The 26994-nt window shown below is 35.7% G+C and overlaps 1 protein-coding gene across 1 annotated transcript in view; it reads left to right on the forward strand.

Annotated features, from left to right (window-relative positions):
* LOC149777147 (trafficking protein particle complex subunit 11-like) overlaps positions 1–26994 on the forward strand; it is a 91266-nt gene that overhangs the window by 49698 nt on the left and 14574 nt on the right. Inside the window, exons 14-21 of the mRNA XM_089941377.1 lie at positions 423–568; positions 1364–1425; positions 8093–8219; positions 10282–10354; positions 11315–11372; positions 17558–17716; positions 20946–21130; positions 26154–26279. Coding sequence (XP_089797503.1) covers positions 423–568; positions 1364–1425; positions 8093–8219; positions 10282–10354; positions 11315–11372; positions 17558–17716; positions 20946–21130; positions 26154–26279 — 936 coding nt within the window. The remainder of the gene's footprint in view (positions 1–422; positions 569–1363; positions 1426–8092; positions 8220–10281; positions 10355–11314; positions 11373–17557; positions 17717–20945; positions 21131–26153; positions 26280–26994) is intronic.

Genomic DNA, 26994 nt, shown 5'->3' on the forward strand with positions numbered 1-26994 from the left:
TTAAGGTTGTGAGCCGCATGATCAAAAACAGTTCCTTATCACTAATTATGCAAATAATTGCATTGTTTCGAACAGACTACCTTCATGACCATGGGTCGCACAATGTAAAGGACTGGGCTGCATGTGACCCTTGTATGGTGGGTTCACCATGCCTGTTACATAAACAAACATGATTGATATATAGACCTATCAACATGGATGACATGAGAGTCAGACTGGATCTGTGTTCTTTCAGTTTTAGGTTTCTAGAACTTTCCATCTAATGGGAGGATGGAATTATGAGCTTTTGAAAGGGATTTGCATCCTAGAAGAGGTAAGCAACGCAGTAGTGACAGGTAAGTATTATGTAAGTAACACTAGTTTTAACCCTCACAAACACTACTTGTTATGACAATCAGCTTCAAATCCCTTTATTTTGTTAGGTTGTTGTGTAAAGTGATGTGGGACTACAGAGGAGAGAGATGGTGGCCTCTGTTGACATCGATTCTGGTGATATCACTGAAGTGTGCTTACTTGACAGCCAAAGTTCAAGATTATGTCTCCAATTGTCTGGAACTCATTGGACCTTGTATCCTTTTCCACTATTAGTCCACAACTGAAATATAAAAAAGGGAAATTGCCTTAAGGGCATCTATATACAAAGGAAACATTTCCTTAAAGGAAGCAATTATGAAGATTTAAATATATGTCTTCACTGGTTGTACATTCTGGAAAGGATGTCTGTTTCTTCTTTACAAATATTATCTGATCATAATATGTTGGGAATATATCCACTAGCTCACAGATTCAGCCCGCCCAAGCTCAAAAAGATGCTGGAACCATCTTTGGCTTAGTTATTAACAGTAGTGGTAAATTCTGATCTTCTTGCCAACCCAGAAAGGAAGTCAGACAAGAGTAGTCTCCTCTTGGATATAGGGTTGGTACTTGATACCTTATAGTCATCATTTATTACTTCCTTTCATGCTGATGTGTACACTTCTTATGAGGGCTTGCAAATTCTACTGATTAACCGGCTTTTCTAGTGTTGGAGTAATATATTGAAGTTTTCTCACCACAGGGAAATAATCTGCATCTTTTTCTACATTGTTCTTGCTCCACTTTCATTTCTGATGATTAATTTATCATTTATTTCTTATCTTCATCACACAATGAGTTCATCAGTAACATCTTAATTGTCTGTATACGTTCTGTGAGTACTTAGAAACCATTTAAATACTGACCCATTTTCTTGTTAACCTGGCCAAACATTTAACCTTAATTCATAACCGACTTTATAAGCTTCCAGATGTATTTTATTAGGAGTACTGATAGTCAGTTTTTCCATTTATTATTGTCAGAAGATTGTAACCTTGACATTTAGCAGATACAAAATGTGCTGCAGAGGACAAGACAAGGATTCAGATGAATTTGCTTCGTGTAATATCGGTATGTTTTCAGAGTGCTGTTGTTGTAATCCAGCTACCAGTGGAATGGTTGTTTTTTTAATATTTTGTTGTTCTTGAGAATGTGAGAATGGTGGTGGCCTGGCTGTTTTTATTTTTAAAAATCCTTTATTTCATGCTTGAAATTTATATTTCTCTGCTGCCTTTTCCAAACATTTTGCTACCTGTTCATAATTTAATAAAAACAGTAATTAATGATGTTATGGTCATCTCAGAATCTTTACTGTAAAGCCTGTCTTGAAACACTACTGCTTGACAGACCACCTGCTTTCAGTTGCCAGATTCAGTGTTTCAGCCAGAACATGCCCCTTTGGGATTTGTGTAAAATCAGTTCTTGCAAGAAAAAATATGTACCAGAAATAGCACCCCAGAAATGAACAGGGTGCTTTTTTAACTTCAATATGTATGTACCAAAAATAGCACCCCAAAAATGAATAGAGTGCTTTGTTAACTTCAATACGTATGTACCAAAAATAGCACTCCAAAAATGAACCCTGTGCTTTTTTCTGACTTTAATACATTTGTACCAAAAATAGCACCCCAAAAATGAACAGGGTGCTTTTTTAACTTTAATACATTTGTACCAAAAATAGCACCCAAAAAATGAACGGTGCTTTTTTAACTTTAATACATTTATACCAAAAATAGCACTCCAGAAATGAACAGGGTGCTTTTTTAACTGTAATACATTTGTACCAAAAATAGCACCCAAAAATGAACGGTGCTTTTTTAACTGTAATACATTCGTACCAAAAATAGCACCCCAAAAATGAACCCTGTGCTTTTTTTTAACTTTAATACATTTGTACCAAAAAAAGCACTGCAAAAATGAACAGGGAGCTTTTTTAACTTTGATACATTTGTATCAAAAATAGCACCCCAAAAATGAATGGTGCTTTTTTAACTGTAATACATTTGTACCAAAAATAGCACTCCAGAAATGAACAGGGTGCTTTTTTAACTTTAATACCAATTGCACATTACTTAGTTTTAATAGTGATGCTTAAGATAGTGATCTCTCAGTCTGGGCTTAAAACACTTGGTGTCAAGGTGTTCCTTTGTTGTGTCAGTTTTGAGTTATTTTAATGTTTATTCGAATTATTTGGATTCAGAAGGATTAAATCCTCTTTTTCCTGGAAATATATATGTGCTCATACAGTATTCTTGAACAAAGACATTTCTTAACAATTTTATTTCGACTTCCAACACCCGAGTGTTATTTTTTGTGTTTCTGCAAGGAACTGTAGACAACAGCACTGTACTGGATAAAGCATATGTCATCACCTTTCATCTTGGATTCTTCATAGGGACTTGAACTTGAATTCATTAGAACATTTCATCATTAAGACTTCTAAAATTGTATTTATGTATTATTCTTAGATTATTTTTGGATTTGATTCTTAAAACCGTAAGTTCTTATTTCTTCATTTTTACAGTATTTTTCCAGGGAAATAATTTGTTAAATTTTTCGAAGCTTGTTGTTTTCACTCTTTCTTGTGTTACTGTTTATTCAAGCCTAAACATGTAATATAAGACAAGCCTGTTTTAGGAGGATGCTGCACTGTACCTTCCCTGGGTCCTGCTCTGCCCTGTCAAGAGTGTGTCCCTGGGGTTACCCCTGTCATGAATGTCCAGAGGTGTAATACATTGCATATGATGGTGTAGTTTGGGCATCAAACTGTCATCATTTACACATGCTTTTCACTGGCATTGCACATATCTTAAATGCACCAGTATAAAGTTGTACCCTCAAAAGAGACCTTGCTTTGCTTAAAATGCTCAGGCAGGGAATTAGCCCCATGCTCTGACAAACAGTCTGGGGCAACACTGGTCAAACAGAACTAAATTATTGTCTCAGCTCAATGTTGGCATTTGTTTTGTTTGTTTTTACAACAGTTCCAGTTGGTTAAGATGGTGTCAATTGCAGACCAGAATGAAATTATTAAATATATTTTATATATGCTAATAAGACTTTTGTATTGGTATGAATATTCACTAGACTGTCTTTCGATGTCTGTTGCATTTGGAAATTTCAGAGTGTCATATTTATCTTAATTCTTAAATGCATAGAATCTGTATAAGGGAATGCTGTAAAAAGTCACTAGACATTGATTAGATGTGTAAGGGAGTCAACTTGTGATGGTACTAATCTGTTTAATTACAGGTCTGACTATTTGAGTTCACTTTTTGTCATCGTGCAAGTTATCTCAAAGTAAAAAGTAGAACAGAATCTTCAAACATTCTTTGTACTTCAGCTTGCAGGTATTATCCTATTTTCCTAGGCACATAAAAAGAGAAAAATGTACAACCTTATGAATGATCCTACACAAAAAAAAAATAGAGAATAACATATAGCCTGATGAAATGGTCCAGTGTCTAAAATGACATGGTACTAGTAGTGCCTATTTACATATCATGTTGAAAAAATTCACATTTCAGTTTAATAGCTTATCATATGCCAAAAACACAGTAAAGTAGTTGAAATATCTGTCGATGCATGAAAAAATTTGAAAGCACTTAATATTATTCTAGGCCTTGTGGCATGCTAAAGAAAGTAGATTCTTTTCTGTTTCAGCCAGCCACCAGGAAACTGCCTTGCATAAGTTGCATCATACAAAAGTTCATGTATGTGACTAGACATAGGCGTGTGGTTTAACTTATGCATAATTCGATTGATCCAATCTATACACTGATCTGCCATAGTCCAAGAAATGGAATTACACTTATCAATTACAAGAACAAAAATAAGATTAAATAAAAACCCATATTAAATTTATCCCATAACTATTCAGCATGAAAGAAAAATGATTCCTGCTTCAAACAGATTACTTAACCTTCTTCTCACCTTCTGCCACTAAAAATTAAAATATATCTTTTAATTGAATATATTGGAGCTGTCAAGTTTTTGGGAAAGATAATACTTCCAGTCTTCCATAGTTAAAAGTCTGGAGTAATTTTGTTAAATGGGCAAACTATGCTGTCAGTGCTAGTGACCATCATTTTCATTCATATATGAAATTAAGGATGATTGCTTTTAGAAAGTTGGAATATTTAACTTTTTTAAAATTTGATTTGTTTATATAGCAAAGGGTTTATGCAATCCAAAATCACTAAAAAAATCTGTGTGGGATGATGTGCATTTTCTTTTACTATGCTTAGGTAAACGTCTAACCCGAATAAAGTGTGATTACATAGAATATGATGGGTAATTACATGGAATATGATGGGTCGTTACATGAAATGTGCAGGGTAATTACATAGAAAAGTGAGGGAAAAAGAACCTGGTCATTAGTTACCCATAAAATAATAACTGAACAAGTATTAGAAATTTGATATTGATGATGCATAATTGAATGATTATGTCATTTTGAGCTGCAAAGTAAGTGTAGAATTCACAGTACTGGACTACCTTAAGAGATGTTTTTGTTACATAATTAAATAGCTGTCGATATTGTGTTAGATTGGGCAGGTGCTTCCTTACAACATATTCTTCAAGTATATGTATGTGCATTTGAGTTTTTATTACTTTGTGTCTCACCACCATTAGCAACCGGCAATACATAACACTTTCATGGCAGAGATGTCGGTGGTAAAGGCATCATTGTCATCAGGAATGTTAAGATTGTATGTTAATTGGCTGGGATTGACTTACTGAAATAGAAATCCAAATAGATGCCATCAGTCTGATTTGGCAGTGTTAGCTGGCCCAGCCAATATGTGCCTGCAGAGAGACTGCAACCCTATCCCATAAACAAAGAAACATATGGACCCTTGATGCAGTCAAGAGTTTAATTGTTAAAAGAATCATAATTTATACGTAGATAAAATCCATTCACTATCAGGTTTAAAATACACGTATAATGTAATTTGTTTGTTGCAAACATACATTGCCACATTATGGTTGAATTCCTTGTATTTAGTAGTTTTCTTTATGTTAAAGTTTGTTTATTACTAAATTAGATCAATTCCATGTCTTTATCTTGTGAGAACTAATAGTTTCTGTCTTCTTCTGTGTTGATGAGTCAAATGAAAAATACTGTTAACATAAATATTCCATATCTTGCTTCAATTTGTATCCAAGAGATTTGTAATTCCCTTTCAATATCATGGTGCTAATGGGTCTTCTGGATTCCAAACTGATGTGATTTCTGGATTCCAAACTGATGTGATTTATGGATTCCAAACTGATGTGATTTCTGGATTCCAAACTAATGTGATTTCTGGATTCCAGACTGATGTGACATCTGGATTCTAAACTGATATGATTTCTGGATTCCAAACTGATGTGACTTCTGGGTTCCAAATGGATGTGAAAATGCTGTCTGCATTTTCATTCCAGTGCAGATATGCTGACTGTGAGTGCATTTATTATTGAAAGATGTTCATTACATTATTGAAACTTTAAACATCTGAAGTACCTTTGGCCAAAACATAGTTATCCAAACTTCTCAGAGACAGTTTTGAGCATTTCTTCTGCTTGAACCACTCTCACAGGCATATAGTTGTTGATTGCATGTGGGTATGGCATGACAGTTGAAACATTCAGTTTTGTAATGGGAAAATGTCCTGCAAAAGTGAAACCATTAGAATCTTGCTCATAGTGACTGATTGTCCAGTGAAAGAAGTTGCCAAAAACATTTTCTGCTACCTGTTTCAATCAGGTGATGCCTTCTTTGCTCTTATTTCCTTACCCAGAGACAGCTTTTTACAATGACTTTAGCCATGAACCATTCTGATTGACAATAGAATCACTTTCATTCACCATTTGGTTGTCTGACATATCCCAGTCATATGCATGGACAGTGTAACATCCTTAGATTTAAAATATGTATAGAGCTTATTCTTTCTACTCAGTTGATGTCATGCCCATCATTACAAACCCCTATGACCTGATAAAACTAGAAGGTTCTGATCTTGTGGCCACAATGCTGTTGTTTTTTGTAATATGACACTGTAGCACCTTGTGAGTTCTGCCCCTGTGGCCACATTGCTAGTAACATTTTTATAACGTGGGTTCTGTCTCATGTGATCACAATGCTGTTGTCTTTTGTGATATGATAAAATGCTTTGGTGTGCCAAGAAACAAAGGTAGAAAGAAGAGAAGGCTGTGAGTTTGCAAAAATGCGGCTTTCATCAATCCTCCACAGATGAATGAGTTGTTGTTGTTGTTGTGGGGTTTAACACATTTTTCAGCACACGATAGGCTATACATGGTGGCCAGTATTAATGGTGGAGGAAGAACCCGGGAAAACCCTGGAAAGAACCACCGACCCATGAGAAGCTACTGGAAAGCTTTCCTACATACCCACATTGGCTGAATCCGAGACTTGAACCAGTGCAGACAGAGGTGAGATGGCAGTGATACGTAACGGAGAGCGCTTTAGACCACTCGGCCACTTGGGGCCCCTGATGAATGAGTTAGATAGGGTTATGAGGTAGCAATGGCATGAACCTCATGGGGTTTAATCTTCATGAGTGAAAGATCCCTTGGAGTAATTGAATGATAAGCTCTCTTGATTCTCATGACAATCTATCTCAAAATGGTGGAAGCTGGAATATCAGCCACACTCATAAGTGTAAGAAAAGACAGTTCCTACCCTTTCTTCTCCCTTTAAAAACTGCCAAATAAAAACCTAAAGCCCTGACTGGGCATAAAAGTTAATCTTGATCATCCCCAGCACAGTTTCAGCCATGATAGAAAGTGACTTGTAGCTGCCATTGGACCATAGATTCAACTGGGGACAATACAGCAATAAGGTCTGAGGATTTCATGTGTGTTCCAGATTGTAATATTCCTTGACACCCAAATATGCCTCAGCAAACCTTGCATCACCAGTGAAACAAACGAGCAGCTTTGGTGAGAATTTGAAAAGACAACATTGATCAAAGAGAAGAAAAGAAAAGTACAGATGTCAGCATGTGCCTTTTATGGGTCAAGTACCTTTATGGCCCATGTGCCTTTTATGTGGCATGTGCCTTTTATGGGTCAAATTCCTTTTGTGTTTTTCTTCATCAGCATTATTGCCTTAGTCCAGCCTTTGGTTTCATAACCCAATAAACTGCATTGAATGGGGCCATTTGCAATGCACCAATTGATAATGACTATAGTGTTTAAATGACCTAGATCCATAAATTGGACTGCTGTATATACTCAGTTATAAGAAGAGTCCAACTCCAGACTGCAGAGACCCATATCTGTTATTGCATAATGTGTCGGCAGATCTGAGACTGTGCAGTTTGTTAGGAGTAGACTGTGATCTGCAGATGCATAATGCGGCGGCACATCAGGATCTTGATTCTTTACAGTTTGACTTGACTTATAAGTAAGTAATCACAAATAAGAGCATCCTTCATTCTGGTGGTAGCCGGCACACAATCATTTTCCAGATGATCCATAATTATTGGCAGTTCTCGTTTGTTTTGTAAGCAAATGAGCTGTTTGTAACAGCTACTTCCTACTACTGTAATGATAGAGGGATGCACAATTATATCTTACAACAATCAATATTCTGTAACACAAGAAGTGAAAATTTATGGTTGTTTTTGTGTTTCTTCACAATTCAGAACCGGTTTGTGTTAAATTTGTGAGAGGTTATGGATTTGTTTTTCTGTACATTCTTATCTTTATGGCATTTAAATCGACTTTTCAGAATGATGCTCCTGAACCAGAACCTGGCCTTGATCCAGCTTGTGTAGAAAAAGCCAAAGCCTTGTGGAGTACAAACAGCATTGAACCATGTGTCTTCAGTATTGAGATGCAGTCCATTGTTCCATTGGGTAAGGAGTGCAAATAGAAGATTTAACCTGTATGGGAGAGGCACAGTTTGGAATTTTAATCCAGATTGTATGTCCAACAGTCAGGTACACATACCCTTAGACTAAAATGTCCAGATTGTATGTCCAACAGTCAGGTACACATACCCTTAGACTAAAATGTCCAGATTGTATGTCCAACAGTCAGGTACACATACCCTTAGACTAAAATGTCCAGATTGTATGTCCAACAGTCAGGTACACATACCCTTAGACTAAAATGTCCAGATTGTATGTCCAACAGTCAGGTACACATACCCTTAGACTAAAATGTCCAGATTGTATGTCCAACAGTAAGGTACACATACCCTTAGACTAAAATGTCCAGATTGTATGTCCAACAGTCAGGTACACATACCCTTAGACTAAAATGTCCAGATTGTATGTCCAACAGTCAGGTACACATACCCTTAGACTAAAATGTCCAGATCAGCTGGTTAGTAAGTGAACTTGTAACCTTGGGCCACTAAATTTTTCCTGGTTACTTTGACATTTGTATCCCTAAATGTCGGCCAGATTCAACTTGTTGAGCAGTCAAAACCCATTCTCTACTGGGCCACCAGCTCTTGAGAATCAGACCAACCATAAGATGTAACTGAAGAGGGAGGAGGAGTAGAACCCACTGCATCTTTTCACAGTCAGGTACACCCACCAATTAGACTAAAACGTCCTGACCAGTAAGCCTGGTTAGTAAATGGCCTTTTATGTCTCAGCTGCTACACTCCCCTGCCACATAACTTGAATGTGTTCTTGAATGTCACCCAGACTTCTCAGAAGTGCTCAAAACTCATTTTAAATCAGGCCACCAGCTACTTGTTTGCTGCATAACTCAGATTCATCTCAGATGTTTGATAAGAGGTTGCAGGGTACACCAAAACTCTAGTCTTGAAGTCTTATCTATTTCAGATCTTCTGCATGACAGGCTTTCTTGGTAGAAATCAAAGTCATGCAGCTGATCCCAGAATGAATGACATGGATTCTTGACCTCTTTCTACAAGTGAAGCACTTGTGAGGAGGGAGTCCCAGGTGGGATGGATTGGGTTCATGTTTCTGAATTGCTGAAATTGTAGGGTATATGTCTATAAATAGTCTGCAAATATCCCCAACTCTGAAACACAGAACTGTTCTGTGGGACTAGGGTTTGGCTTGCTAATGTGTATCTTATATCTATAGTTTTAAAATGTCTATCATCAGTATTTTATATCAGACTTCTTAAATCTCATTATATGATTGAGGTATAGGATGGATTTGATTAAGATCTATGCATGTTTATGAGGTAATCTTGTATCTGACTGACCTTGGTACCAATATGGAGACTGAATCTGCTACCACTGTGGAGGTTGAATTTCAGTTGCATTTTGCTGCAGATTGGTGAATAAACTTATATCACCATTGTCAATAGGCATGGTCTCCAATGAGTGAGATACACCTGTTAATGAGAGACTTCATTTCTCATCCAATATCAGTAAAACTTGGTATCATCAAGATCTCTGATGAGTTTGATTATGACACTATGCATATTAGTTATTAAATTATTATTGTAGCTTTGAGAGTCCTTTTTTTATCAAGCTATAGTAATCTTGGTAAAATTGACATGATATAAAGTGTGGGAGATAGTTTGCTTATGGTTTTTTTTCTTACTACATAAGTATGCTATGTGAAATGTTTGACTGTTTATTTATGGAAGCCAGGTGAGGTATATGCTATGTGAAATGTTTGTTGATTTATGGAAGCCAGGTGAGTGATATCAACCTTACTGGGCCTCTTGGTGAGCAGATTTATCAATAAAGCAAATATGATATTTTGTCTGAATGGGGGTGACATTTTTTTGTTTCTTTTAAGCTGAATATATACTTAGTGACAACCAAAGTTTGATAATCTATTATGAACATATTTATTATATGATTGTTTTATGTTTTCAGTTGAATGTAAGGCTAAATTTGTTTTATATTTTCAGTTGAATGTAAGGCTACATTTGTTTTATATTTTCAGTTGAATGTAAGCCTAAATTTGTTTTATACTTCAGTTGAATGTAAGGCTAAATTTAAAGCAGATACTGTTCCTGCTGATGTTGAAGTTGAAATAGAAGTCTACTTAAGGTAAAATGAATTCAAGTATATCCATTCAAAAACTCCATATACATTACTTACTGTATCTAGTATTAATCTTGTATTATTTTCAACACCACGGTCTTAATGGCACACTTTGGGATAATAGGACAGTAATATATTAAAGTCCATTTCAACCAGGTCTTATAGGTATACCTTCTTTTTTTTTGGAACAAATACGTCATCAAATTAAAAATTATAACTACAAACCTTGACAACATGTAGCTCAAATTACTTTGAGCAGGTCATTTTTGATAAGGCATTGTGGGTAAAGTTGGAACATTGTTACACTTTTGCTAGTTCACCCCTATAGCTACGAAAATGTTTGCAAAAACGTTTAATGCCAGTCATACCCATGATCGAGATAAGAAAATTACCCACAGTGACTTTTAAAAAAATGGCCAGTTGTGCAACAATTTCTTCATTTACCTTAATCATTGACTGGATTTAACATTCATATACTGCTCCTCAGTATCTAAGCTCTTGTATTGTCAAAGCTTGTAGTTATTAGTTTTAATTTACCATGCTAAAATAACTGCTGTGTAATCTGCATGTAATGAATATACAACTGTGAACATGGGTAGATACAGATTTATCATTACTTAGGATATGGGCAGATCAGGGTCTGTTTGGTTGAAATAACAAGATCTTCTACTGGCACATTATGAGAGCAGATCTGTGTCAATCCTGTCTGCAGTTTATTGAACTTTTATCTGCTGGTAGATAATATATGCACCTTTAAATAGTCATGACAGGGCAAAGTTCACTGTTTGTAAGGGATAATATTAGCTTTTAATATAGAAAACTGCTTCATGTATCATACTAATTCTGACTTTAAAGTTGACAATATGTTTCAAAATGTTTCTTTTTCCATACCTAGATGTATTAAACTTTATTGGTTAGATGAAGTAATTCACATTTATTTCAGTTTTTTATGTTTTGTTATTACAGAGTAAAATGTCCATTTCCAGTGAGGTTTTACAGGCTGAGTGTAGCTTTGAATAACCAGGTAATGGATTCATTTGCACATATGTTGAATGAAAATGTCAGAAAGTTTTATCTCATATAATTTTAAAAAAATATTATCTACTCATTTTTGTCTCTGTTACCTTTACATTGTCAGAATCGTGCAATATTTTATGATATTGCACTAAAGTGCACTCATATTGTACTTACATACATGACAGGTGTGCCCAGTAGTGTATAAGGAACTACTTTGTAAACAAATCAAGTACACTCATGTAGTAGACGCTTTATGTTTTGGTTGATTACATTTGTTTCTGAATGAACTAAAGCAGATGTTTCGTGGACTGCCACATACCAGCTGCTTTGCCACATTCTGCATTAACTTTCTTGATGCAGTGTTTCAGATTTAGGCTAGCGATAAATGCCAGACAGGTCATTCTACATTCCAAGTGCAATTGCATCCTCCTTACTGCACTCAAAATGAAATGAACATTATATACCATAGCGTCTTTTTGATAATTACAATTGAAAGAATTCATATTTTTCCCACATTATGATTTCAAACATTCAATGACAGAACATAAACACACTTGCAGATGTCAACACGTTACTCCCTCGCTGCTGAAATCAGATGTCTTCATGTAGAATTGACAAAGATAAATCCAGTCATTATCATGAAGTTTAGCAGAATCAACAAAAACACCAAAATCTATTCATTTCAGGTTAAATGGAAAAGCTGTTGCAGTGCACATTCATTCACAATATGAACCTGAATTTCAATTTTAAGTAGACAAAATGCCATTTTCTTTCGAACGTCATGTCTAGTGCACGACTAAGTTCAAATTTATCTGGGCAGAGTTATGGGTGCATTAATAATGTTGTTGTGTATTGATGAATCTGCGCTTGTGTATTTGGTTTGGAATACATCATAAATTCAGTTACTTTGTTTCTTGTAGTGTATTTTGATTTATTTAATTAAGCCTTGGGTAGAATAAGAAAATGACCATATAATAAAAAGGTTACTGATTTGTATGTGAAAATATGAACTCATTTTGTCAGATGGATATGCTACACTCCAAGGTCGTGCAGTATATCCATCCAAAAAACTATTTTCCCATACAACTCGAATAACTTTTTTATTAATATATGCTCATACAAATGCAGTAACCTATAAATGTGCCTACATTCAAACATAACTATATCCTCAATGACTGATGCATAAACAGTATTGTTTTTGTTTAGAAGATATTTTATATGGATTTTGGAGTTTTACCCTTCTCTCTGGTTGGGTCCTATGATTTATATTTCATGCTTCATTAATTTTAGTGATACATGAACAAAATCTGTTTTTGTTTGTGCCTTTGTCAAGAAACATTGTGTGATGATTTAACTACATGAGTACTATTCCCATCACATTCCATTTAGTTATGATGTCTGTACTTTTTACTTAGTGTTATGTGCTAGATTTAAGATGTCATTTTTATAGGTGGTTTTTATGCTTCTTTATACTTTTTAGTTTCATGCTTTCATCCCATATCTTCAGAAAGCACTGATGTTGATATTGTAGTTTTCATGCTTTCATCCCACATAATCAAAGTGCATAATGTTGATATTCTAGTTTTCATGTATTCATCTCATATCACAGGAAAGCATAATGTCAATGTTGCAGTTTACATGCAGTCAGTTTTTCAGTTTTGCCCATCATCACTGCCGGGGTATAGGCCACCCATAAAAGATCGCCAGAGGCTTCTGTCCTGTGCCATCCCCTCGTGCTGACTCCAGGTGTGACCCATCTTAGTGATGTCTGCCTCAAGGTTGTTTCACCAGGTGTTTCTTGGTCGGCCTTTTCTTCACTTGCTTTGAGGGTTCCGCCTCAATGCCTGTCTGGTAATGTTGGTTGGCTGTTTACGTTGCATGTGTCCTGTCCAACCCTACCTTCTCTTCTTGATCTCATCCTCTACTGGAAGCTGGGAGGTTCTCTGCCACATGTTGGTGTTGCTGATGGTGTCTGGCCAATGGATCTGGAGAATTCTTCTTAGGCAGCTGTTGATGAAGGTCTGAACACTCTTTACAGTTGACTTTGTTCTCCAGGTTTCTGCTCCATGCAATAGGACTGACTTCATGTTGGAGTTTAGCAGTCTGATCTTGGTAGCCAGAGAAATTTCTTTGGAGCTCCAGATGTTCTTGAGCTGTGTGAAAGCTGCTCTTGCCTTTCCGATCCTTGCCTTGACAGCTGCATCTGTGCCACCCTGCTGGTTGATAATGCTGCCCAGGTACGTGAAGGACTCCACCTCTTCCAGGGGACTTCCCTGCAGTGTGACTTGGTTGTTACTGACATAATTGATCTTGAGGATCTTGAACTTGTCTTTGTGGATGTTGAGGCCAACCTGTGCTGATGTGGCTGCCAGTATGTCAGTCTTTTCCTGCATTTGCTGCTGAATATGGGACAAGAGTGCTAGGTCCTCAAGTTGACTCCACAGTGTCCATTTAACCCCATTTCTCCACCCATTGGTGGACATCTTCATAATCCAGTCGATGGCGAGAAGGAAGAGAAATGGTGACAGCAAGCAGCCTTGCCTCACGCCAGTCCACACTCAAATGCTGTGTGGTGTCCTGCATGAATGATTCTGCAGGACATTCCGTTATAAGTGTTCTTGATTAGGTTCATCAGCTTGGTTGGGATGCCATAGTGGCAAAGAAGTTTCCAGAGTGTCTCTCAGTCCATGCTTTTGAATGCCTTCTCATAATTGAAAAGGTTGATGTAAAGCGAAGAATTCCACTCCAATGATTGGTATACTATGATGTGAAGAGTAGCTATTGGTCCATACACGATCTGTTCTGCTGGAAGCCCGCTTCATCATCTCACCTCATCTCAAAACTGGGGGTTGACAGCCTGCTTCATCCTCTCCAAGAGGACCTGGTTGAAGACTTTCCCTGATACTGACAAGAGTGTGATTCCTATGTAGTTGGAGCAGTTGCTGAAGGTGCCTTTCTTTGGGATCTTGATGAGGTATCCCTCCTTCCAGTCAGTCAGTATTTCTTCTTCCTCCCAGATCTTCTCAAAGAGGGGGTATAGCATTTCCACAGAAGCATCTAGATCTGCTCTGAGGACTTCTGCTGGGATGTCATCAGGTCCACCTGCCTTGCTGTTCTTCAGCTGGATGATGGCTTTCCTGATCTCATCTCTGGTGGGATTGTCACAGCGTATGTGGAAATTTGCATTGGCTGGGTGGATTTCTGGGGATTTAGAGGTGTATTCCTGTTTAACAGTCCTTCAAAATATCCTGCCCATCTATTCATTTGGTGTTCTGTACTTGCTGTTGGTCTTGCCCTGCTTGTCCTTTACGGGTCTCTCTGTTTTGCTGTACTTGCCGGACAGTTTCTTGGGGATGTCGTACAGCTTCTTCATGTTTCCACTTCCTGCCGCTTCTTCTGCCTCTGCTGTCTGTCCTTCAGTGTAGTTTCTCTTGTCTATCTTGCTTCTTTTCACTTCTCTGTGGGCATCCATGTACTTTTTTGTACCTTTACTTTTTTAGATCTTGTCATACTGTTATTTACTGCTGCTTTTTCTGTTTCTGCTCCTGGATTTTGTGCAATTCTTTGGCTGAAATCCATTCTCTCTGCTGGTGCTTCATGGGGCCTAGTACATATTGGCATGTTGATTTTACTGCCTCCTTAAATTTCTGCCATCTGTTCATCGCATGGCCTTCCTCATTTTCAAGAAGCTTTTGTAGCACTTGGTACTTGTTGTTAAGCATCAGTATGTATTCTTCTTTAGTTTTTGCATCTTTCAACAGGCTGCTGTTATACCTTGTTTTTGTCTTTTTTGTGCCCATCCAGTTCTTCTTCAGTTTAAGTTTCAGCCTTGAGACAACTAAGTGGTGGCCAGATGCCACATCCGCTCCCCTCTTCACCCTCACATCTTGCAGGGATCTTCTGAACTTCTTGGCTATGCAGATGTGGTCAATCTGATTTTCTGTCACATCCCAAATCATCAGAAAGCATAATGTTGATATTGTATATTTTGTGCATTCATCCCATACCATCAAAATGCATAATGTAGATATTGTATTTTTCATGCATTCATCCCATATCATCAAAATGAATAATGTAGATATTGTATTTTTTGTGCATTCATCCCATATCATCAAAATGCATAATGTTGATATTGTATTTTTCATGCATTCATCCCATATCATCAAAATGCATAATGTAGATATTGTATTTTTCGTGCATTCATCCCATATCATCAAAATGGATAATGTAGATATTGTATTTTTCATGCATTCATCCCATATCATCAAAATGAATAATGTAGATATTGTATTTTTTGTGCATTCATCCCATATCATCAAAATGCATAATGTTGATATTGTATTTTTCATGCATTCATCCCATATCATCAAAATGAATAATGTAGATATTGTATTTTTCATGCATTCATCCCATATCATCAAAATGCATAATGTTGATATTGTATTTTTCATGCATTCATCCCATATCATCAAAATGGATAATGTAGATATTGTATTTTTTGTGCATTCATCCCATATCATCAAAACACATAATGTAGATATTGTATTTTTTGTGCATTAATCCCATATCATCAAAACACATAATGTAGATATTGTATTTTTCATGCATTCATCCCATATCATCAAAACACATAATGTAGATATTGTATTTTTTGTGCATTCATCCCATATCATCAAAACACATAATGTAGATATTGTATTTTTGTGCATTCATCCCATATCATCAAAACACATAATGTAGATATTGTATTTTTGTGCATTCATCCCATATCATCAAAACACATAATGTAGATATTGTATTTTTGTGCATTCATCCCATATCATCAAAATACATAATGTAGATATTGTATTTTTCATGCATTCATCCCATATCATCAAAATGGATAATGTAGATATTGTATTTTTTGTGCATTCATCCCATATCATCAAAACACATAATGTAGATATTGTATTTTTTGTGCACTCATCCCATATCATCAAAATACATAATGTAGATATTGTATTTTTCATGCATTCTTCCCATATCATCAAAATGCATAATGTTGATATTGTATTTTTCATGCATTCATCCCATATCATCAAAAAGCATAATGTTGATCTTGTATTTTTCGTGCATTCATTCCACATCATCAGAATGAATGATCTTGATGTTGTTTTTTAAAGAAGTCCTCTTCTTTTCTTCAAGGTCAGATATGGAGAAATCTAAATTAACAAGTATTTACTTTTTGTAGAAACCATTTGTGTAAATTAATAATCATTTGCCCTGGTGCAGTTTACCCCTCTCAGAACTATAACAGTTAATGACTAGAATTAATGAAGAGTTAGATTGTCAAAATTATAGCTGTATTACTTCCTTTGATTTTGACTGATTTTATTGCAGTGTGAGAAGTCATTCTAAAATGAAGTGAACATCCTCTACTTTAGAAGTATAATGATGGATTGGTAATTTCAAGCGAAAACTTGTCTCTGTGATGACAATTTGTGATTAAAAATGTATAAAGGAACAATGGATTTCTTTTTTGCAATAATTCCTAAACTAGGCAATGCTGTTTTATAAGTAAAATGAAGTTTGAGGTTTTTAGGTGTAAAGTATTACAAAATAAGTGTAAACAGAAACCTCCATATGTGATCTTTAAAATGGAGCAGGTCTCTCTTTTGGCAGTAATAAGATGCAAATAATTTGTTATTAATATTAGCAATCATTTGGTGGGAGCACTCATTCTATGTTAAACTTTGGCATCCCCTCAGGTACTGTATTTTCTGGGGCCCTGAGTGGCCGAGTCGTCTAAAGTGCTCACCATTACGAATCACTGCCTTCTCGCCTCTGTCTTTGTGGGTTCAAGTCACGGTCTCAGCCATTGTGAGTATGTGAGAGAGCTTGCCAGTAGCTACTCATGGGTCGGTGGTTCTTTCCGGGTTTTTCTTCCACCATTGATGCTGGCAGCCATGTATGGCCTATCTTGTGCTGAAAAATGGTGTTAAACCTGACAACAACAACAACAACAACAACTTTATTTACTGGTGTCCTATCCAACTGATTTATGCCCATAACAGCAGATTCTGGACCAACACTGTTTACATTGGGTTGCTTATTATGCTCAGGGTAATATACAGTAGAATTAGCAAACATTTAACATTTTTTTTATAGATAATGTCGACAAACCATATCATTTGATTATTTTTTGTACTGCAGATTTATAACCAGTACTGTGAAATCATTGATGGACATGGGATATCGGCAGCTTCAGAGACGGAGAGTCGAGGAGGAGATCTGTATCTAGTCCCTGACAGACCCAAGGTCTTCAGGTTCTCATTTCTTCCTGCCCAGGAAGATGTGGACGGAAAAATTGAGGTATCTATTTTGTAATTGTGTGGTAGTCTAAAATCCTGTTAGGAAAGAAATAAAATTGAAACTTTCCTAAACCAGTTCATTCTTAACCTGGTTTCCTCTGCAGACTGGCATCAAAATGTAGTCCCAATATGGCCATTCTATTACTAATCAGCTTGTTTATACTGACCATCTTTGTAAAATGGGCAGTATTTGGATCACATAGTCCTTTTGCTTGACATCGCATGAGCTTGGTATTAATACAAACACACTGTATGCATCTGCCATCCTGGCAGAGCACACTATGCAGTGACCCTGACTGTCAATCCGTCTGTCTGACACCTTCACAAAGTGGATATCTTGCACATGTTGTAAGTTAGAGCCTTTTAATTTTGGCATTAAAAGGTCAAAGGTCAAGATCACTGAGTGTAAGATTTTTTAAAATTTTAACCACAATATAATATTATTTCTACATTACATGCCAAGGCCAATCTTTGCATATATATTGCACATGGTGGAAAGAGGAAACCGTTTGCTTTTGGGGTCAAAAGTCAATGTTGCCAGAGGAAGGTATGGAAGAAGCCTATCATTTTGAGGGCAAAAGGATCAAAGATCAAGGTCACTGACTGAAAGAAGAGAAATGGTTTCTTCATGAAAATTAAAGTTTTGATCATGTATCTTCACCCAGGTTCATGGATGTCTTTCATTTTTAGGCAAGAAATAAGCCTTTTAATCCAGAGGTTAAAGGGTCATAGGTTAACATCACCAACTGAAAGAAGAAAAATGGTTGTGGCAGAAGTAGCTTTAGTTCTGAATCATGTACATTGACCAGTGTTTGGATATGTGATAACAAAGCAGTCTGTTCAAGAGTTCAAAGGTTAAAACCATTGTTGCTAATAAAAGTGGGTTTTGCAGGATAACTTATTTTAGAATAAGCTCCTTGTCCAAACATTTATTGATGGCTTGCACTAATGGTTTTAAAGCAACCAATAGATTCTGGAATCTATAGCTCAAAGGTCATAGTCATGGTAAGTCTAATTAGAAAATAATAGCTTCTGTATACTACATTTATTGTAAAGCTTCACATCTTGATGAAAAGTGGGGACCATTGAAACCCACTTGTCAATAATCTCCGAGTCAACCATGCATTACTATTACCTACACTGAGGGCTATTAAACATGGGGTGGGTGTATAATATGCTGTCCAAGGTATTCTTGGTACTATTTCACTATCAAGTGGCATAAAGTCACTCACAGTCAGTGAAATTAATGTACTGTTCACAATACTCTTGCTCCCTATTAACTAGGATGATGATTAGCCATTTCCATGTCACATTATCAGATAGAAAGAAAGACAAGAATGGACATGTTTGAACAGTTGCCATCTTTTCTAAAGAATAAAAAAAAACATTTTTAAATAATTGAGTGTTTCCATCCTGAAATGGATCAGTCTTGTACACTTGATATTAGGAATTGCATTGAATGATGTTTTTGATTTTATTGCAAGATGCCAATATGAATTTAACACTAGAATGTTTATAGTCAGAAAGCACCAGGTCAGAATTGAATGGTACTTCCTGCTCTCATATTATGAAAGCATATTAGCCATTGGTTACTTTGTTTATATGCTTTCTTATGCTATTTATCATCTCTTTGACTTAAAAATGATCACTAGCTTAGAACTTTTATTATGAGTAATTTAGTAACTACTTCATGGCAAGCTCCTGTGGTTGAATTTATGTTAACTGTAATACCAACTTAAAAAAGAGTCGTTTGAATGCCTTCCTGAAACATTGATTGCATAACTTTTGTATTGATAATTGTGTTTAACACTTGCTTAGTAGATCAATCAATTAAGTGATGGTTGATTATTTTCTGCACCATGCCTACCATTTATTCCTATTTTTTTATCACTGAAATTATTAAAGCATCCGTGAGACGTAAGATTTTTCCTGCATCTCATCTTCATCTGTACATTGATCCTTCAGACAAAAAATGTCTGTTATCTAGAATCTGCAAAATACTTTGTACCTTTTAATATATAAATTTTGTAATGGCCCTGGGAAGCATATTGATTCAAGCAAAAAGTACTTTTGTTTGGAAATGCACATCATGTTGTTAATCTTTATTGATTGCTTCATTTAAAAAAAGAGATCCATTTCCGACACAGGGGTAAAAGTCACAGGATATCACATTTCTTCTACAGTCATATCTTTTATCACATCTCTTATCCAGCCAGCTTATGCATTTCCTTATATTTTCATCATACATTTTTCATTTTTCAACAGCCATCTCTCTGAAACAGCCAATCTCTATATAAGGTGGCTCCTTTAAGAGAGGGTACACTGTGTTTTCTATGTTTAAATGAACTACAGACTTACAGTATTGTGGATTACTATTAACTTTTAGTAGTTATGTTTAAAAGGTGTATTTTTGTGATCTTTTTCAAGACCTGTCAATGATTTTAAATTTTTTTCTGACTAAATCATAATTAAGCTTCAAATGTAATTGGTCATAGCTAAATCTAAATCATTAAAGACCATCATAAATAATGACTGTTACATGCAATATTAACTTGTAGGGATTTGAATCCGTCAGTGTCAATGGCATAGTATCCATTCACTTTTACCAAATATAGTTTGTATTACTAATAATGCTGCCTCTAACTGCTTGGATACGTGAGAAAGCTTGCCAGTTGCTTCCCATGGGTTGGTGGTTCTTACTGATAATTTCCAGGGTTCTTCATCCACAAGTTACACTGGGTGCCATGTATAGCCTGTCATGTGCTGAAAAATAACATCAAACCCATAACAACAACTATTGATAATAATAATACTAACAGACTGTGTTCTTACTAAAATTCATAACCAATTTTATATTGGCCATTGAGGTTAGTGTTTGTATTGAAAGGGAGCAATGCAGATTTAGGTAAACGATTAAATATTTATCTCTCATGGATATTGTTTCACTGATAGTACTTGAAAGAATAGTTGAAAATTCTTTAAAAGGAAATTGACATAATTACTCAGATAATGTTACTCAGATATAAATATAAAGTTACTTGTAAGACATAAAGAAAAGAAAATGTCAAATAATAATACAAACATATTTTGGAGCAGTCTGTTTACTATCTGGTCTTATATAAACTAGGATCACTTCATCACTCCAAAACCATCAGTGTTTTCAATACTTTGATTATTATATGACACTTATATTCCAGTGTATGTGAGCACTATATGATAATTTCTTACAGATTACAGATGTGACTCTAGAATTGGGTACTAGGACAGCCCGTTGTGCCCAGCTGCACTGGATGGGGCCTGGTGGAGATGCTGTTGCCCAGATTCAAACTGCCCAACATCTGCTGCCCAAGCAACCTGTCTGCCCCATAGAGGATACTCTGAACTGGGATTCTGTTGAGGCTCAAGGGTTGGCCAGGTACTCTTGTCAACTTGACATTCAATATATAGTAAACACCTGTACACTTCCTACTGAGTGATTACTTTCCCTATCCTGTATATAGATGAGGGAAGATAATTTTTTTCAATCAATTCCTTATTTTTTTTATATATTTAGTTTTAGCAGTTTTTAGAAAGAAAATTTCAGGTAAATTAGCACATCACATTAGGTGCATCTATGACATAATGTAAGTGACGTGAAAAGTTCTTTGAAAACCTACCATATGTAAACCTACCATATATACTTGCTTATAAGTCAAGTCAAACTGCAAACAACAAAGATCCTGATATGCCATAGCGTAATGTGCCTGCAGATCCTGGTCTATGCTGTTTGTTCTTCTGTTTCCTACTGACAAACTGCATAGATCCAGATCTGCTGGCACATTATGCAATGACAGAACTGGGTCTGTGCAGTTTGCAGTTGGACTTATAAGCGAGTATAATCAGTATCTACTTATTAGGTATTACATACTTTTTCTTGCCCACTGGACCCTAAACTATATCATTCTGTCATGACTTAGGGGTAGATAAGAATATGTGTTGTATGTGATTTCATCATTCAATTTTCATATTACAGTGTGACCCCACTTTAAAACGGTGGTTGGTGTCAAATGAACCTGACCATGTTATAGACAGAACCGTGTTATAACCAACTAAGTCTGTTAGCTGAAGAAAATGATGCATTTACCTAAAATATGGCCAGGGTGTGTGATGTGTGTGTAATAAACCGGGGTACAAAACTACATGCTTTTGATTAAATGAAGATTAACTAGTCTGAAAACATTTGTATATTGACAACTTACATTTGTATTGTACAATCTATAGTCAGTTGAGTACTGTACATGTATATAAGAAATCTATGAATTCGAGTATTCATCGCATGTTATAAAATTTGTGTATGACTCACATCCCGTTAGAAAAAACAACACACATAAAAGAACAGTAGTCTAAGTCCGATTGTCACTAAACAAGTCACTACAACTGTCGCAAAAAGCATGTGGCTATAGTTGTTTACGTGCTACATGTACATGTACTTAATTTGGCCTGTCATCTTGCCAAGGCTACCCAGGGGATGAGGCTATTGATAAGGAAAGGAAAATGTAAACAAATTAAAAAGTTTAAGAAACATATGTGCAAGATACTGCATCTTCAGTTCATTTGACTTCCAGATATCTATAGTTTCAAAAGACTGGAAATTTAATTGCATGTTATCCCGCCATTGGTAGTGACTGAAATCATAATTTATTTCCTGCAAAAATGAAACTTTCACAGCACAATAAACATGTTCCAGTAACTTTGGAAAATGCAACATCCTTCAGATTCCAATGCTTTTTTACAAATTTGATGCTCACTTTCTTTGATGTAATTGTTTTTTGTTTTTGTTTATTATTGAAGACAGTCTGTAGTCATCTTTCTTTGATGATGGGTGCATGTGTTATTGGCGTTACTTCTAAAGGACAGCTTTGAAGGACCAAACACGTCTGTTTTTTTTTTGCGAGGCAACATCAAATAATTTTAGAACATTGAGACTGAATTTTTTTTTTTCATTTGCTTAGTATTTATACAGAATGATTGGTGCTTCAAAGGTAATCAGTTTTCTTTGAAGTTCAGAAAACTTTCTTTTCTGTGTACGTTTTCAAAACAGAAAGGAATTAACCGTCATTTGGTTGATTGTAGCAATTTCTGTTCCTGCCTTCCTTCAAAAGTTGGTCGATTTTCATTAGTCCTGGTAGTATGACTATTGGATAGACCAACAAGTAGATTTTCATTTTTATGGGTGGGGGTTTCATGAAATTTCTGGTAATGGAGTGATGCTCCCTTCCACACATATGTAAGAAATTATATATAAAATAAAAGGCCAACAGGTGTTCTGTTCTGACAGGGATTACTAAAGAAAATGTGAGTGTTCAGAAAGATTTAATTCTGTGAGGGAAAAGAAGAGGAATTTTATTTACCATCCACATGCAAAGGTCAGCCTAAATAAATATATTAATTACTTGTGAGCGGCTGATAGTCAAACACTATTTTGTACAAAAGATCCATTATGAGATAGTGTTTCATCTGATTGATTTCCACTACCAGAAATTTAAAAAAGAAATTAAAAAAATGCAGAGCTCTCAAGCATATAGTACTCAGGCCAGATGTTAGAATAAGCGAATTATGATATAACAATGTACTGTTAAGATGGTTTGTCAGTATGAACAAAGAATTTTTTTATCTAACAATAAATAAATCCCAGTGCATTTTATATTAAGGTTGTGGCTTCCTTTCATGCTGCTTCTGAATTGCATTATTCAAACCCAAGGTTGTATATACAAGTTTAAACGGCCAAAAATGTTGCAAAAAAGTTATCCAGTTGGAATGTTTTGTCGCAAAATCACAGTGAAAGTCACAATTTATGACATTGCCGAAGCCAGCTTGATCAATAAATAAACTTTTTACAAGTTATTTTTCATACTTTTAAGAAGAAAAAACTTTCTTCCCTATGAGAAAAATTCATGTACATGAAATTGCACAAGCCATGACACGATCGTCTTGTATTAATTAGTATTCATACACGATATCTTCACCAAAATGATAATAAACTTTTTTGCATTACTTTTCATACTTTCGAGACAGAAAACAAAAATTTTTGAGTTTGAGAAAAATACACAAAAATGAAATTTCAGGAGCCATGCCAAAATCATGTTCTATCAGATGTTATGTTATAACGGTGCATGCTATAGCGGAATCACACTGTATAACGCACCTTGAATCTTTGTGATGCTATGTAAATGACATAACTGCTTCAAGATAAGTGCCAGATGTACACAGACTTTTTTCCATATGTATTTTGTTGTTTTTCCATATTGTGTTTTATAGACTTGTAATAGGCAAGAAAAATATTCTTTACCGTGTATCTCTGGACAGAATAGGAAAATCTGATCCACAGAGAATAATATTTATATTAGGGCAAGATTGTCCCTAGTGAATATTTATCTGCTTGCATTAAAGTTTTATTTCCTACTTACATAGGAGAAGATTCTTTTAGTCTGTCTCTAAACAGAATTTATTATAACTCTGTTTAGCAAGTGAGAGAGAGAGAGGTGGTGGCTAGAGAAATGCCACACTAGGGATCTAAATTTGTGAGCTGGTGTTTGATTAATTATAACCTTTTGAGGACATTTTTCATTCTTTTATCTGTTCTGGTCAAACCTGATATGGCAGACACCTTAGTACACAGACACCTAAAAGAAAATGGTATTGCTCAGATGTCTATTATGGCTGACACAGCAGCCATCTTGCAAATCTGGTTATCACCGCTTCTCACACATGGATGAGCATGAGGTTTTCACAGAAAGACTTATTATGGTGTCTACTTGGTCCTAATGGTGCTGCTCTGAGGACCAGTATGGCCAGCATGGGGGCCATCTTGCAAATCTTGTAATAGCTATTCCTTTCTTCATGGATGGCCATATCAACATGAGGTTTTCACTAAAAGACATGATTCCAAGCTGGTGCTAAATCTAAATAAAAATAGTGCTGACCTTATGTCTGGTTGTTGTTCCAGCAGCTCCTCCAGCACAGAAAGTCATATTGATTTAAGGGTTGACATAATGTTGAACCTAAATGAAAATACTGCTGATCTGACATGCAATAAGGCTACCACAGTAGCCACCTTGAAGTCTTCTTATCACTACACAGAAAGTCATATTGACATGGTGTTTTATGATGTCTGGTTAGTGAAAATTAATGAAAATGATATCAATCTGATGTCTAACATAATTGCCACAGTGGTCAGCTTGAAAATTTTGTTACGTCTACTTCTGACAGAATGAATGGTCATATCCCATCGGTTTTCACTAAAAGACTTCTAATAATGTGTATTTGGTTCTGAATAACAATGGTGCTGACATGCATCCAGTATGCAGCCATCTTGAAAATCTTGTTATTGCTACTCTTAAATGGAAAGTCATTTTGACGTGGGGTTTTCTTCAGAAGAGTTCTTATAGTTTCTAGTTGAACCTAAATGACTAACCATCAGTATGGCTACCATGATAACTATCTTGAAAATATTTTTATCCCTACTCCACTCAAATTAGACCACTCTAATGGCCTAAGTGGTTAAAGCATAAGCCTCTGATTGCAGGTTCGAATCCCAGGTGAGTCATACAAAAGACTTATAAAAGTGGTACTTGCAGCTGCCTCACATGGCATTCAGCATTAAATGGTTAGTGTTAGGACTGGTCAGCCTGGTGTCAGGATAATGTGTCTGGGTGGGACATGATGCCACATGTCTGTGGCATGATGCTCCGGTGCTAGACATCACTATAAACTGCCACACTGCAGACTTTGTAGTGATATGACTGCAAATATGTTAAAGCTATTTTGAAAGTCCAAATCACACACACATATGCCACTCAAATGAATGGCTTTATCAACAAGCTTTTCTTCAAAAGACTCTTGTTTTATTATTAAGTTTTGTTAATGATATTGCAGTCTTGGCCTTGTAGAGGAAGATTGTAGGTTGCAAGTAAGAATAGATAATATAAACGATAATTTTGCATTATGATTTCAGTCAGAATCATAGTTGATGACTCTACCAAATGTTGTAATATAAAGATGGTATTCAAATGCATTTTGTGCAATTTTAAAATTATTTGCTGATGACCATGATTACAAATCCTTTGAATGTAATTAATATTTTCACTAGAATTCTTAATTAATTTTAACTCGTCATGCATTTATTACTTAATTTCACTGCTAGATTATTTCAACATTTTCATTGCTGGATTTTCATTTATTGAATCAAGTATTGCAAAATAGTTTTTAGTAGAGATCCTATTGTCCCTAAAATTTCAGCCATTTAGCATTTTGTGCAACACTTGGAGTCACAGTTGTATGAACTTTGATGCATTTTGAGTGTACTGTCTAAGTTGATAAATAACAATTTTATTGCTTTCCTTGACTCTTCTTTTTTACAGGTTTCACTATATTTTGATCTATGTTAATTACTTTTATAGAGTCATCCCACGAGCCTCCCTCTTGGACATACTGATAGAGCATCACCAACCCTGTCTACAGAATGAATTCTATGTCTGCCAGCTGACCATTACCAACAAAGAGGATACAGTTATCTCAAATGTTAGGTGAGAAGTGAATATGGATATGCAATATGGACTATAGTATTGCAGATGTTTGGTAAGAAGTGACTAGGGATATGCTGTATTGAGCATAGCTATCTCAAATATTTGGCAAGAAGTGAATAGGGATATACTATATAGAGCACAGCTATCTCAAATATCTGGCAAGAAGTGAATAGGGATATATTATATAGAGTACTGTTACTTCGAATGTTAGATAAGAAGTGAATAGAGACATGCAAAAGAGTTAGGAAAGAAGTGAATAGGGATATGCTATACTGAGTACAGTTATCTCAGATATTAGGTAAGAAGTCAATAGGAGTATGCATTATAGCATACAGCTATCTTGCATGTTAAATGAGGTGAATAGGGATATGAAATATAGAGTACAGCTATCTCATTTGTTAGACAAGAGGCAAGTAGGGATATGCAGTATAGAGTACAGTTATCAAATGTTGGCAAGAAGTGAATAGGGATATGCAATATTGAGTGAGTTTTGCATAGTGCTCATTTTATATGAAGTACATTAAACTTCGAAACTTGAAGATGCCTTAGGCTCCTAACGTTTGTTCCAGTTTTTAGTTATTTGGAGTTTTCAAGGCAGCAGGCAATATAAATCTGCAAGCTGGGACTGTGCAAGTCATTTTGAGTGATGATGGTTATTTGATCTGTTGATGTCTGAATTTTAAAGGCTGCATGCAGGAGAAAGTTGCTATTTGTG

The sequence above is a fragment of the Sinohyriopsis cumingii genome, chromosome 18, assembly GCF_028554795.1.
Source record: "Sinohyriopsis cumingii isolate HCF-2022 chromosome 18, ASM2855479v2, whole genome shotgun sequence".
Taxonomy (NCBI): domain Eukaryota; kingdom Metazoa; phylum Mollusca; class Bivalvia; order Unionida; family Unionidae; genus Sinohyriopsis; species Sinohyriopsis cumingii.